Source organism: Moschus berezovskii, chromosome 22 (assembly GCF_049115385.1).
Source record: "Moschus berezovskii isolate FMDL1 chromosome 22, NW_MosBer_1.0, whole genome shotgun sequence".
NCBI classification, from domain to species: Eukaryota; Metazoa; Chordata; class Mammalia; order Artiodactyla; family Moschidae; genus Moschus; species Moschus berezovskii.
The window spans coordinates 11,959,945-11,973,926 of record NC_142481.1 but is presented as its reverse complement, the minus strand read 5'-3'; the positions used below and the strand labels follow the sequence as shown (position 1 = coordinate 11,973,926).

At 52.2% G+C, this 13,982-nt stretch overlaps 2 protein-coding genes across 6 annotated transcripts; both read left to right on the top strand.

Moving 5' to 3' along the window:
- Positions 1–2,194: 2,194 nt before the first annotated feature.
- Positions 2,195–6,360, top strand: LOC129546741 (phospholipase A2 inhibitor and Ly6/PLAUR domain-containing protein-like). The gene is made up of 5 exons (XM_055412016.1): positions 2,195–2,264; positions 3,713–3,829; positions 5,220–5,372; positions 5,759–5,902; positions 6,098–6,360. The coding sequence occupies exons 1-5, from the start codon at positions 2,195–2,197 to the stop codon at positions 6,244–6,246; spliced, it is 633 nt and encodes a 210-aa protein (XP_055267991.1). The 3' UTR covers positions 6,247–6,360.
- A 2,217-nt stretch (positions 6,361–8,577) lies between these two features.
- Positions 8,578–12,808, top strand: LOC129546737 (phospholipase A2 inhibitor and Ly6/PLAUR domain-containing protein-like). Of its 5 annotated transcripts, none has more exons than XM_088830284.1 (6): positions 8,578–8,713; positions 8,915–9,077; positions 10,360–10,476; positions 11,710–11,862; positions 12,246–12,389; positions 12,584–12,808. In XM_088830284.1, the coding sequence occupies exons 2-6, from the start codon at positions 9,008–9,010 to the stop codon at positions 12,727–12,729; spliced, it is 630 nt and encodes a 209-aa protein (XP_088686410.1). In that variant the 5' UTR covers positions 8,578–8,713; positions 8,915–9,007; the 3' UTR covers positions 12,730–12,808. The 5 variants fall into 5 exon arrangements, with proteins under 5 accessions (XP_088686410.1, XP_055267986.2, XP_055267985.2 ...); XM_055412011.2 differs by having other exon boundaries at positions 12,581–12,808; XM_055412010.2 differs by having other exon boundaries at positions 12,234–12,389.
- The last annotated feature ends 1,174 nt before the right edge of the window (positions 12,809–13,982 follow it).

Here is a 13,982-nt window from a genome sequence, read left to right as displayed (position 1 = left end):
CTCATAAGCCCCTGATTCCCTCTGACAACACTCCGTTTACCGGAATCTGTGTCTCTCAAACTACAATTTTTAAGAACCCCAATCAAGCTCTTTCTTGGCATCCCGGATACGGATTCTTTTTCAACACCTTTGAGACTCCAAGAGTTCTCCTAGACTCCGCTGACCAATTCCTTTACTTCTTCCGCCCTCCCCCACGCCAGTCCCTCAGAGTCCTGGCTACTGCAGGATACCACATGGCGGAGGCGGATCTCCGGCATGTCAACGTCGTGTGGGCCTCGCCTGACCCAAACGATGCACGAAGGTCTGAGTTTAGGGGGCTCACAGTGGGTGCGGCCCGTGCGGCCTTCACTGCGCAAGCGCACGAGGCTCGGGCCTTTCAAACCGCGGCGCGCCGGCGGTTACGTCACCACTGCGCATGCCTAGTGCATCTCTCCGGAGAGCGGCTCAGTTGTTATCAGCCAGTTCAGTTGCTTAGTCGTGTCCGACTCTTTGCGACATCCCTGTTCATCACCAACTCCTGGAGTTCACTCAAACTCACCTCCATCGAGTCGGTGATGCCATCCAGCCGTCTGTTGTCCCCTTCTCTTGCCCCCAGTCCCTCCCAGAATCAGAGTCTCTTCCAGTGAGGCAACCCTTCGCATGAGGTGGCCAAAGTATTGGATTTCAGCTTTAGCATCAGTCCTTCCAATGAACACCCAGGACTGATCTCCTTTAGAATGGACTGGTTGGACCTTCTTGCAGTCCAAGGGACTCTCAAGAGTTCTCCAGCACCACAGTTCAAAAGCATCAATTCTTCGGTGCTCAGCTTTCTTCAGAGTCCAACTCTCACATCCATACATGACCACGGGAAAAATCATAGCCTTGACTAGACAGAACTTTGTTGGCAAAGTAATGTCTCTGCTTTTTAATAAGCTATCTAGATTGGTCATAACTTTCCTTCCAAGGAGCAAGTGTCTTTTAATTTCATGGCTGCAGTGATTTTGGAGCCCAAAAACATAAAGTCTGACACTGTTTCCACTGTTTCCCCATCTATTTCCCATGAAGTGATGGGACCAGATGCCATGATCTTAGTTTTCTGAATGTTGAACCTTAAGCCAACTTTTTAACTCTATTCTTTCACGTTCAACAAGAGGCTTTTTAGTTCCTCTTCACTTTCTGCCATAAGGGTGGTGGCTAGAGTCGCTGAATTCCCTAGCAAGGAGCTTTTCCCTCCTTGCTCTGGCTAAACCGCTCTCTAGCCCCTCCTCCTGGTCACTTTCACACCAGGCTTTCCTAGCAACGGGCTTGGCCTGCACGATTGGTCCCAGCAGAAATTCGCCATCCTCAGCGCCCCAGCTGAAGCCTGGAAAGCAAGAGGCCAGCAAACTTGAGTGGATTTTTTCAGGATGCCGGGAGCCTACCGCAACAAGATACCCTCCACCGATGGCTGGCTACTCTCATAACGCCCCCCCCACACGCAGACACAAACACACGAAAAAAATCTCTGACCTCTGACGATCATGCCTGAGGTAGAGACAGTGTGTAAATGACCTCAATAAAACACAAAAGTATGTGCCTCAACCAGACACACACCCAGCCTTGACTGCTTTCAACCATGTTTCACTTTTCCAATGAGACTTCTGGGTATCTGTCTCCTGTCATGCCCATCCCAGTCTGATGACAAGCACCTCTCTGTTCAGTCTCTGAAAGACCCAGGTGCATCCTGGAGTGGAGGCGAAGTTGTAGACAGAAAAGGGAGTATAAGCCAAGCATGCCCCCACAGAACAAGCCTGGACTTTCTGGATGCTCCTATAGGGGTAGGGCCTCAACCACACTGGGCATCTCCTTGGGAAGGGAAAGAAGGGAGACTGTATCTGAGTCCGAGCAGCTGCTCTACCTACAGGAAATGACTTGATTCTGATCCTGGGCTTTAGATCAGGAAAAAAAAGGGGACACAGTGGGTGAGACCTGACAGAGAGAGGGCTGGAAGCCCATTCTCCTGGGGTCCACATGGAGGAGGGGTCTGGGCACAGATGCCCATGTTCCTTTTGGATTCTGGTTTTGCCTCCCCCACTCAGAACCGTAGAGACCAACCCCTAGGTCTTCAAACACAATTTCTTAGCCTAGGGGTAAGGTAGGTCCAGACCCGCCCCTTCTCAGCTTCCTATAAGAAGTGCTTGAGACCTGGAACTGCAGGGTCACTCACCAATCCATCATGAAGCCATCCGCAAAACCTGAGACCTTCCTGCTAGCCACGGCACTGCTCTGCACCCTCCTGGGTCTGGGTAAGTGACTAGGGGTCTGGACTTCTGGGACCCTCAAAACAAGGAGTATGAGAGAACATTCTGCCAGGTCCTCAAGGGAGAAGGGAAAGAGGAGGTGTCCCAGGAATTTAGATTCTTGGAGAAAGGCAGAGGGTAAAGGAGGAGACAAAGCCTGAGTCCGCAAGAGAGGAGAGCTAAAAAATGTGTGGTTTTGAATCTTTGAGACGGGGCGGGGCTTTGGATGGGCTCTGCTCCTCTCCTCTCTCCTCTCCGGCAGTGTCCCAAAGTAAGACACCTTTATTCTAGAATATCAGATGAGAGTATGATTAGAAAAAAGAAAAGTGAGGCGATGGGGAGAAATTTCCTTGCTTCCAGAACTCTAAGCAGTTCAGCTTCCCAGTGTCCTCCCTTAGATGCATTTCAGGCAGCTCCATTTTCCACGGGACCCGGATGCCATGTGTCTGCATCCCCAGTTTCCTCCTCTCTCAGGACTAAGGAGCCAGGCCCTTGTCCTCTTAGTCATTGAACTTTTTTTATCTGGGATGCCGATCTCAGCCTCAGGTACTCCTGCCTGAATTTCCACTGTCTACAAGGCTTAAGCGTGGTACCCTAAAGTGAAAGTGAGGTCGTTCAGTCATGTCCAACTCTTTGCAACCCCATGGACTGTAGCCTACCAGGCTTCTCAGTCCATGGGATTTTCCAGGCAAGAGTACTGGAGTGGGTTGCCATTTCCTTCTCGAGGGGATCTTCCCGATCCAGGGATTAAACCCAGGTCTCCCACATTGTAGGCAGATGCTTTACCCTCTGAGCCACCAGGGAAGCCCAGAGGTCTACAAAATTCCATGAAGGACTTTCCCAGTGGTCCAGTGGTTTGAGAATCTGCCTGCCAAAATGGGGGACATGGGTTCAATCCCTGGTCCAGGAAGATTCCCCATGCCCTGGGGCAACTAAGCCATTTTACCATAACTGCTGAGCCCATGCTCTAGAGCCTGTGCTCTGCAGCAGAAGCCACCACCAATGAGAAGCCAAAGCTCAGCAACTAGACACTAGACCATAATCGCTACAATTAGAGAAAAACCCACAGGAAGCAAGAAGACCCAGCAAATCAAAAAAAGAAAAAAAAAATTTTAAGTCCATGGTAACCTTCAGCAGGACCCCTCACTGTCCGCAAGCTTGCTCAGGGGGTCTAGCATCCAAAGTCCCAGCCTTGTAATTAGGTAAATTTGCTCCCTGGTCAGAACTGCTTCTGCCCCCAACCCAAAAGCAGCTTTGCTTACAACACCATGGCATCCCTACCGAGCTTCAGACAGATCCCTATTCAGCGGCCAGTGTCCCGCCCATGAATAGCCAGGGAGACACCTGTCCCTCTTCCTTCACCCCTCCCCCCCACCCTATTCCTCTCTGGACCAGGAAGCTGTGGCCCAAAGACCATACCAGCTTTCACTAGACCCTTGCTCTCTATACCACAGGGTACTCACTAAGCTGTGAGGTGTGTGTCAGCGATGGTCCCAACTGCAATGGAAAACTGCAGACCTGTGCCGCAGACGAGGACTCCTGCATAGCTGTCGTGACTGAGACCAACAGAAGTAAGTGGGCAGGGGCTGGTATCAGATCCTGGGGAGGTGGGGGGTGCCTTCAGGGTGGCAGATACTGCCACGCGCTGGGAGGAACCTTTGAGTGATGACTATGTCAGGAAAGAGGGAAAGGCGATCTCCAGGTGGGTGGTGAACAGAGAATCCGGTGGAATGACAGAAACCACTGTTGCCAAGGATTTCTGAAGATGAAACGCCAAAGAGAGGATGGGAGAGGGGCAGATATAGAGACTTTTCTTACAAAAGAAGGAATTAGGAAAGGACACCGGGGAAGAGAGAAATCCAGAGTGGGGGGAAATCTAATATCCAAAAGGTGGAGGGGTGGGTGTAGAGAAGAGGCTAGGGTGAGTTGCAAGGAATGTGATCAAGTTGGCTCTCTGGGGGTGCAAGTGATCTCCCCGGGATGCAGGCTGCAAGAGACCTTTCCTGACAGAAGAAAGAGGGAGATACAGGTGCTGGTTGAGTTGGGTGTATGCTCAGTCATGTCTGACTCTTTGCGACCCCATGGACTGTAGCCTGCCAGGCTCCTCTGTCCATGGGATTTTCCAGGCAAGAATTGTAAGGCTTACAATTTCCTCCTCCAGGGGATCTTCCCCACCCAGGGATAGACCCACGTCTCTTGCATCTCCTGCACTGGCAGGGGGGTTCTTTACCACTGCACCACCTGGGAAGCCCCAATATTGGCATACAGAGAGAGTATATAAGGACAGATTATCCCTGGACTCAATCTATGAGGTCCCAAAGAGTCAGACACGACTGAGTACACTTGCACCCACACGAGTGTGGGGTGAAGAGTGGAAACCCTAGGGCTGGAGGAGACCACTCTGTGGTGGGGAGGGGGAAGACCAGTGAGACCACTTCAGGAAAGAACTGAGAGTAGCCAAGGAGGGAAGCAAGAGACCATTTGTAGGAGGTCTGGGGAGTGACCCTGGGAAACCTGAAAGAGATCACTTTAGATGCAGAAGGAAATAGGTGTTAGAGGGGGTGGGAATGGCAGCTGCATCCCAGCATTTGGTGGAAGGAATTCCAGGGGTGAGGCGAGGGCTGAAAGCTGGAAGAGGGGCATGGGGGTAGTCACAGGTGGTCCGGAAAAGACCACTCCAGGGGTGACCCCTGCAGGATGGCAGTGACCATCTGCAGGGTGGCCACAGGGCTGAAGGAGCCACTCAGGAGAGACCAACACAGCCAGGGGCAGTGTGAGGAGGGGTACCTAATAAACCATTCAGACGAAGCCCCAGGCAGATAAGGGGATCTGACATTGGGGAGCTGGAAGAGACCTCTCTAGATAGCAGTGGGCTGGGGCAACTATAAGGTGGGGGAGACACCCCGGGGCCACGGTCCAGACCAGGGGCCACTGAGTCCCCTGCCCACGGCCATCTTGCAGAGGGCTCCTTGACGGTGACCAGCTACAAGGGCTGTGCGAAATCCAGCGAGTGTGGCTCAGGATTCTTCGGCATCACCTCGAACCCTGAGAACTACATGGGCTCCAAGAGGCGCTGCTGCCAGAAGGATGGCTGCAACCAGGACCCCCTGCCCGGTAAGCCCCAGCCGAGCCCCACGCGGGAGTCCCTCCCTGCCCGCCCCTCCCCCGCCAGAGCCGCTGTGCGCAGCTGCCACTGAGCTGCGCTGTAGCCGGGGGCGAGCTCTGCCTTGCGCTCAGCCTTGGTTTCTTCTCCTGTAAACCGCAGTGTCCAGGGACTCCCCTGGTGGTCCACTGACTAAGTCTCCATGTCCCTATGCGGGGGTTGGATCCCTGGTCAGGGAACTAGATTCCATGGGCCGCAATTAAGATCCAATGCAGTCAAATAAACATTGTTTTCTGAAAATGCAGTGTCGGTTAGCAACTGCTGTCCCCTGAGTCGTTGTGAGGTTGGGAAAGGGACTAACATCTCCGATTCCCGTACCCTCCACCCTGCTCTTCAGCGTTCGTGAGAAACCATACAGAGAACGGCCTTCGGTGTCCTTCCTGCATTGCTGCCTTTACGGAGACGTGCACCCCGACTGAGGAGGCGCTCTGCGTTGGCGAGGAAACCCGCTGTGTCGCCGTGTCTGGCATCGTGCAGCCTGGTAAGGGGCACCTGGAATTCGGGAGGCGGGCACAGGGGCTCCAGACAGTCCCAGAACTGGAGCCTCATTCTTCCAGATTCTAAGGGAGAGAGTGGCTCCAGAGATCTGGGGGAGAAGATGGCTGGGGCCTATGACCCCTGCATTGGCCCAGGGGAGGCACTGGCGATCCTGACTGTAGTCTGAAATCCCCTCCAGCAGGTGACAAATTTGCTGCCTGGGGCTGTGGTACGGAGACCGCCTGCCACACGAAGCCTGGGACCCTGGTGCCCTCAGGCGCTCGTTTGTTCACCATCAAGAAGGCCGGCTGTCTCCCAAGCCCCCAGGCTGCTGGCAAGGCTGAGTGAAGAACTGAGGCCTGTGTGGTGTTTGGTCTCCATTCATTCTCAGACAGGTTCCCAGGTGTCTATAAATTAAACTAGTTAAAACAACAAGCCTAAGTCCTCGTGATGTGATGCATTTCTGGGAGATGGGATGGAAAAAGCTGGGATCTCAACCCTAGGGAACCCCCTCTTTGGAAGGAAAAGAGAGAAGATGCTGCCTTTTGTTAAGGGGTTACTTCCTGCCTGGTCCCCATGCTAAGTGTTTTCCATGCAGTACCTCATTTCATAATCACAACTCTGTGAGGTTTAAAGTATTGCCCCCATTTTACAGAGGAACAAACTGAGGCTGATTGTGGTGTAACCTGCACTTTGAAGGGGGCTTCCCTGGTGGCTCAGATGGGAAAGAATCTGCCTGCCAATGCGGGAGACAGGGGTTCAATCCCTGGGCTGGGGAAGAGCCCCTGGAGTAGGTCATGGCAACCCATTCTATTTTTGCCTGGAGAATCCCATGGACAGAGAGGCCTGGTGGGCTACAGTCCATGGGGTCACAAAGAATCAAACCCAACTGAGTGACTGAGCAAATGCACTATTAATACAGTGGTGGCTCCAGGGACAATGTGTCTGGCCAAATATTTACGTTCGTAATAGCTGCCACTTACTGAGTAGCCATTTCTGACCAATCAGGTCTCCGCCACAAAGGAATCTGATTTTTGACTACTTACTGTATTCACACAGGCATCCAGATTATGTGCCAGAAACTCAAGATGCCTATTAGACCCTTCAGTTCAGTTCAGTTCAGTTCAGTCGCTCAGTCGTGTTCGACTCTCCGCGACCCCATGAATCACAGCACGCCAGGCCTCCCTGTCCATCACCAACTCCCGGAGTTCACTCAAACCCATGTCCACAGAGTTGGTGATGCCATCCAGCCATCTCATTCTCCGTCGTCCCCTTCTCCTCCCGCCCCCAACCTTCCCCAGCATCAGAGTCTTTTCCAGTAAGTCAACCCGTCGCATGAGGTGGCCAAAGTATTGCAGTTTCAGCTTTAGCATCAGTCCCTCCAATGAACATCCAGGATTGATCTCCTTTAGAATGGACTGGTTGGATCTCCTTGCAGTCCAGTAACTCATGACAGCTTCTTTAAAGTCAAATATTTCTTTGTATCAAATATTACATGTATCACAGTCAATTATAATTCTCTCCACACAATTTTAACAACCTGCTAACCGCAGTACTCATAAGCCCGACTCCCTCTGCCAACACCGTTAAGTTTTATGGGAATCTGTGTCTCCCAAATTCCAATTCCTAAGAACCCCAATAAACTCTTTTTTTCTTGGCAGCAGATATGGATTATTTTTCAACACCTTTGGGATTCCAAAAGTTCTCACAGAGACCCTTCACGATCTCCTTCACTTCTTCCAACCTCCTCCACGCCAGTCTCTCACCAAGTCCTCGCTACTGCCAGACACCACATGGCAGAGGCCGATCTCCGGCATGTCAACGTTGTGTAGGCTTCGCCTGACCAAGACGTAGGAAGGGCTGAGCTTAGGGTGCTCACAGCGGGTGCGCCCTGGGAGGCCTTCACTGCGCAAGCGCACGCAAGCGCACGAGGCTCCGGCCTTTCGAGCCGCGCGCACAAGGGTGCCACGTCACCACTGCGCATGCCTAGTGCTTCTCTCCGGAGAGCTGCGAGAGGTGCTGAGTTCCCTAGCAAAGAGCTTTTCCTGCCTCCCTCTCACCAAACAGCTCTCTACCCCTTCCTCCTGATAACTTTCACACCAGGGTATCCTAGCAACCCATGCGGCCTTCAAGATTGGTCCCCAGAAGAAATTCGCCTACCTCAGCGTCCCAACTGAAGTCTGGAAAGCAAGAGGACAGCAAATTTGAGTGGATTTTTGCAAGGAGCCAGGGGCCTACCGCAACAGGATCCCCTCCACGTATGGTTGGCTACCCTCCCCACAGCCACCCCTCACCCCGCCACACACACGAAAAATTACACCCAAAAAAATACACACACACGAAAAAATATACATACACACGTGAAAAATACACACACAGACACAAAATCTCTGATCTCTCAAGATATGTGCCTGTCGTAAAGGATCTCAATAAAACACAAAGTATGTTTCCAAACCAGACACACACCCAACCTTGAGTGCTTTCAACGTGCCTCAGCTTTCCAATGCGGTTTTTGGGCGTCTGGTACCATGCCCATCCTGGCCCAATGACAAGCACCCCTCTGTTCAGTCTCAGAGATGCAGAATTGCATCTCGGGGCGGGGTCGGAGCTGGAGACAGACCAAACACAGAAAAAGGGGTATTGAGCCAAGCATGCCCTGGCAGAACAAGCCTGGACTTGCTGGGCCCTCCCCGGTAGGGCCTCACCCACACTGGGCACTTCCTTGGGAAGAGAGACAAGGGAGAGGGAATCTGAGTCCTAGCACTGTTCTATCCTGCAGGAAACAAAATGACCTGATTCTGATCTTGGGCTTCAGGTAAGAAAAAAAAAGGGTGGGGGGCGGGGGGATGAAGGGAGTGAGACCAGATAGAGAGAGGGTTAAAAGCCCAGACTCCTGGGGTCCCCATGGAGAAGGGGGCTGAGCACAAGATGCCGATGTTCCTTTTGGATTCTTGTTCCACCTCCCCCACTCCGAGCTACAGAGACCTACCCTCAGATCTTACATCATCTTTCTTAGCCAAGGGGCAAGGTAGATCCAGACCCGCCCCGTCTCACCTTCCTATAAGATGAGCTGGGGACCTGGGACTGCATCTTCACTCATCCAACCATCATGAAGCCTTCCACAAAACCTGAGACTTTCCTGCTAGTCTCCCTGCTGCTCTGCACCCTCCTGGGTCTGGGTAAGTGACTAGGGGTCTGGACTCCTGGAATCCTGAAACGAAGACTGTGGGAGAGCATTTAGCCAGGTCCTTGAGGGTGAGGGGGAAAGAGAAGGTGTCCTGGGAATTCAGATTCATGGAAAAGCAGAGGGTAAAAGAGAGAAAGCCTGGGTCCCCAAGGGAGGAAGAGTTCAAAAACATGTGGGTTTAAATCTCTGAGAAAGGAAGGGTTTGGATGGCCTCTGCTCCCCTCCCCTCTCACAGTGTCTCAAAATAAAACACCTGAATTCTAAGGAATTCAGGTGAGAGTATGATTAGAAAAAAGAAAAGTGAGGTGAGGGGAAGAGTTTTCCTTTCTCCCAGGACTCTAAGGATTTCAGGTTCCCAGTGTCTTCTTTCCTTTGATGCAATTCAGGCAACTCCACTTTCCCCAGGACCCAGTTCCCCTGTGTCTGGGCCCCCGTTGCCTCCTCTCTCAGGACCAAGGAGCCAGGCCCTTGTCCTCCTAGTCTTTGATCTTCCTTCTTGACCTGGGTTGCAGATCCCAGCCTCAGGTATCCCTACCTGAGCGACTATACTGTCTACCAGACTTAAATGTACCCACAAGGAAGAGGGTCCCGCTTCTGAGAATAAGCTGGACCTGAAGGTTCTCTGAAGTCCATGAAGGACTTCCTCAGTGGTCCAGTGGTTGAGATTCCGCCTGCCAAAGCAGGTGACATGGGTTTGATTCCTGGTCCAGGAAGATTCCACATGCCTTGGGACAACTAAGCCCTTGTGCCACAACTACTGAGCTCGTGCTCTGGAGCCTGTGCTCTGCAACAGGAGGAGCCGCCACAAATGAGAAGCCCAAGCACCGCAACGAGAGAGTAGCCCCCACTCACTGCAACTGGAGAACACCCACAGGAAGCAAGGACAACCCAGCATAGCCTAAAATAGAAAAAAGAAAAAGGATAAATTAAAAAAAAAAAAAAAACACATGGAAACCTTCAGCAGGACTCCATACTATCCTCTAGCTTTCTCAGAGGGCCCTAGTGTCCAAATTCCCCAACCCTGTAGTTAGGTAAACTTGCTCCTTGATGGAGTTGCTGTCCACCCCTGGAAGCAGCCTTGCTGGCGGCACCATAACATATCTGATGGAGCTTCAGACAGTTCCCGGTTCAGCGGCCAGTGTCCCACTCGTGAATAACCAGGGAGACACCTTTCCCTCTTCCTTCAGACCCCCCTCGCCATCCCCTTCTGGACTCGGAAGTCATGGCCCAGAGACCACACCACTTGGACTAGAGCCTGTCTCTCTATACCTCAGGGGACCCACTAAACTGTGAGGTGTGTATCAGGAATGGAGCCATATGCACTGGAGAAATGAAGACTTGCCCCTCGGACAAGGACTCCTGTATCGTCATCGTGACCGAGATTAACAATAGTAAGAGGGTAGGGAATAGCGTCAGATCCTGGGGAGGTGGGGTGCTTTCAGGGTAGCAGATACTACCATGCACTGGGAGGAATCTTAGAGTGAAGAGGGAGCGGGAAAGAGGGAAAGGAGGAAAGAGAATCCAGTGGAATGACAGAAACCACTGTTGCCAAGGATTTCTGAAAATGAGACTCCAAAGACATGATGGGGGAGGGGCAGATATAGAGAATTTCTTAGGCAAGAAGGAATTAGGAAAGGACACAGGGGAAGAGTGAACTCCACAGTGGGGGGCGGGAATCTAATATGCAAAAGGTGTAGGGGTGTGTGTAGAGAAGACTGGGCTGAGTTGCAGAGAATGTGATTAGGCTGACTCTGTGATCAGGTGTAGCCCGCCAGGCTCCTCTGTCCATGGGATTTCCCAGGCAAGAATACTGGAGTGGCTTGCCATTTCCTCCTCCAGGGGATCTTTCTAACCCAGGGATCGAACCACTATTTTGTCTCCTACATTGGCAGTGGGGGTTTATACCACTGCACCACCTGGGAAGCCCCAGTATTGGAACAGAGAGAGAGAGAGATAAGGACAGATAATCCAAGGACGCATGAGTTTGCAAAGAGACAGACAGGACTGAGCACCCACCCACCCAAGCACTTGGGGTACAGAACAGAAACCCTTGGGCTGGAGACCAACCTTGGTGGGAGGGGGAAGGCCAGGGAGACTGGAAGAGACCACTTCAGGCAAGACCTGAGAGTAGCCAAGGAGGGCAGCAAGAGATCATAGGTAGGAAGTCTGGGGAGTGACCCTGGGAAATCTTAGACGAAGAAAACGGGTGTTACAGGGTGGTGGCTGAGGGCCGCATCCTAGGATTTGGTGGAAGGAATTCCAGGGGTCAGGGGAGGGCTGAAGGCTGAAAGAGACCATTTCACACAGGCCTGGGGGTAGTCATAGGTGGCCTAGAAAAGACCTCTCCAGGTGTGACCTTTAGAGAATGGCAGTGAGGTGGCCGTGGAGCTGAAGGGACCACTTAGGAGAAACCAACACAGCCAGGGGCGGAGGGAGGAAGGGTTAGGTACAATACTCAACCCTCCAGGCCTTGCCCCAGACAGGTAAGGGTGTATGACTTTGGGGAGATGGAAGAGGCCTCTCTAGACAGCAGTGGGCTGGGGAAGCTGTAAGGTGATGGAAATACCCTGGGATCAGGGTCCAGACTAGGGCTCCTGAGTCCTCTGTCCACCCTCATGATGCAGAGGGCTCCGTAGGCGTGACCAGCTACAAGGGGTGCTCGAAATCCAGTGAGTGTGACCCGGCATTCCTCTCCATCACCGTGGCTCCGGAGAACTACATGGGGTCCAATACGCGCTGCTGCCAGACCAGTGGCTGCAACCACAGTCCCCTGCCCGGTAAGCCCCAGCTGAGCCCCACAGCGGGAGTCCCTCCCTGCCCACCCCTCCACCCGCCAGAGCCAGCTGTGAGCACCTGTCACTGAGCTGCACTTTAACCTGAGACAAGCATCTTCCTTGCGCTGAGCCTTGATTTCTTCTGTAAACTGCAGTGTCCAGGGACTTCCCAGGTGGTCCAGTGACTAAGACTCCATGTGCCCAATGCAGGGGTTTGATCCCTGGTCAGGGAACTAGATTCCACAAGGCACAACTAAGATCTAGTCAAATAAATATTATTTTCTAAAAATGCAGTGTAGGCTAGCAACTGGTGTCCCCATGCTGGTTGTGAGGTTGGGAAAGGGACTAATGTCCCCGTGCACCTTACGCTCCAGCTTCCTCCCCAGCGTTCAGGAGAAATCTGACAGAGAATGGCCTTCGGTGTCCTTCCTGCTTCACCTTGTTCAAGGAAACGTGTACCCCGACTGAGGAGGCGCTCTGCGTTGGCGAGGAAACCCGCTGTGTCACCATGACTGGCCTCGTGCAGCCTGGTGAGGGGCACCTGGATTTCAGAAGGAGCGCACAGGGTTCCCAGAGGGTCCCAGGACTGGGGCCTCATTCTTCCATATTCTAAGGGACAGAGTGGCTCCAAAGAACTGGGGGAGGGTGGCTGGGGCATGACCCTGGATTGGGAGGGGGGGAGGCACTGGCGATCCTGACTGTAGTCTGAAATCCCCCCCAGCAGGTGTCAAATTTGCTGCCCAGGGCTGTGGTACGGTGACCGCCTGCCACACCAAGCCTGGGACCCTGGTGCCCTCAGGCTCTCGTCTGTTAACCATCAAGAAGGCCGGCTGTCTTCCAAGCCCCCGGGCTTCTGGCAAGGCTGAGTGAAGAACTGAGGCCCGTGTGGTGTTTGGTCTCCATTCGTTCTCAGCTGTGGCTTCCACATGTCTATAAATTAAATGAACTAACAGAACAAGCCTGAGTCTTTGTGATATGATGCATTTCAGGGAGATGGGATGCAAAAAGCAGGGGTCTCAACCCTGTTGAACCGCCTCTTTGGAATGAGGGGAGGGAAGATGCTACCTTTTGTTAAGGGATTACTTCCTGCTGGGTCCCTGTGCTAAGTGTTTTCCATGAGAGAGCTCATTTCATAATCAAAACTCTGTGAGGTTGAAAGTATTGTCCCCATTTTACAGAGGAACAAACTGAGGCGCGGATTGTGGTATAACTTGCCTTTGGTCAAACAGTTGGGAAGGTCAGACTCCAGAGTGCATGATCACCTCTCCTGGTTAACCTCTTTTTGACTCAGTTTCATGTTTGTAAGCTGTGGATATTAATATTTATAACCTCACAGAGCTATTTGAAGGGTCAAATGAAAGAAAACTAAAAAAAGGACTTAGTGCAGTGCCTAGCACCTTAAAGGGGCTCCCCTCGTTCCTTGGATGGGAAAGAATCTGCCTAATCATGCAGGAGAGGCAGGTTCAATCCCTGGGTCGGGATGATCCCCTGGAGAAGGGCATGGCAACCCCAGCATTCTTGCCTGGAGAATCCCATGGACAGAGGCACCTGGCAGGCTACAGTCCATGGAGTCACAAAGAGTTGAACACAGCTGAGTGACTGAGCACACGCCCTAGCACCTTTAAGACAGTGTTGGTTCTGGAGACAACGTGTCTGGCCAAATAGCTACTGTCCTAATAGCTGCCACTTACTGAGTAGGCATTAGTTGGCAGGTGCTAGACCTTGGCATCTATCAGGATAGACTGAATTATGCTAAGGTAACAAAGAAGTCCCTAAACTCAGTGGTTTAAAACAACAATGTTGTATTACTGACAAAGGTCTATATAGTCAAAGCTATGGTTTTTCCAGTAGCCATGTATGGATGTGAGAGTTGGACCGCAAAGAATGCTGAGCACTGAAGAACTGATGCTTTTGGAGTGTGGTATTGGAAAAATCTCTTCAGAGTCTCTTGACTGCAAGGAAGTCAGACTGGTCAATCCTAAAGGTAATCAACCCTGAATATTCATTGGAAGGACTGATGCTGAAGTTCCAATACACTGGTCACCTGATGCGAAGAACTGACTCACTAGAAAAGACCCTGATGCTGGGAAAGATTGAAGGCACGATGAGAAAGGGACAACAGC

Excerpts from the sequence above, each read along its gene's own strand:
- LOC129546741 (XM_055412016.1), top strand. The coding sequence starts at position 2,195 with ATGAAGCCATCCGCAAAACCTGAGACCTTCCTGCTAGCCACGGCACTG. Across the intron at positions 3,830-5,219 it reads CGTGACTGAGACCAACAGAA|AGGGCTCCTTGACGGTGACC; the intron begins GTAAGTGGGCAG and ends GCCATCTTGCAG. Across the intron at positions 5,373-5,758 it reads CAACCAGGACCCCCTGCCCG|CGTTCGTGAGAAACCATACA; the intron begins GTAAGCCCCAGC and ends CCTGCTCTTCAG.
- LOC129546737 (XM_055412009.2), top strand. The coding sequence starts at position 9,008 with ATGAAGCCTTCCACAAAACCTGAGACTTTCCTGCTAGTCTCCCTGCTG. Across the intron at positions 9,078-10,359 it reads CTGCACCCTCCTGGGTCTGG|GGGACCCACTAAACTGTGAG; the intron begins GTAAGTGACTAG and ends TCTATACCTCAG. Across the intron at positions 11,863-12,233 it reads CAACCACAGTCCCCTGCCCG|CTTCCTCCCCAGCGTTCAGG; the intron begins GTAAGCCCCAGC and ends CTTACGCTCCAG.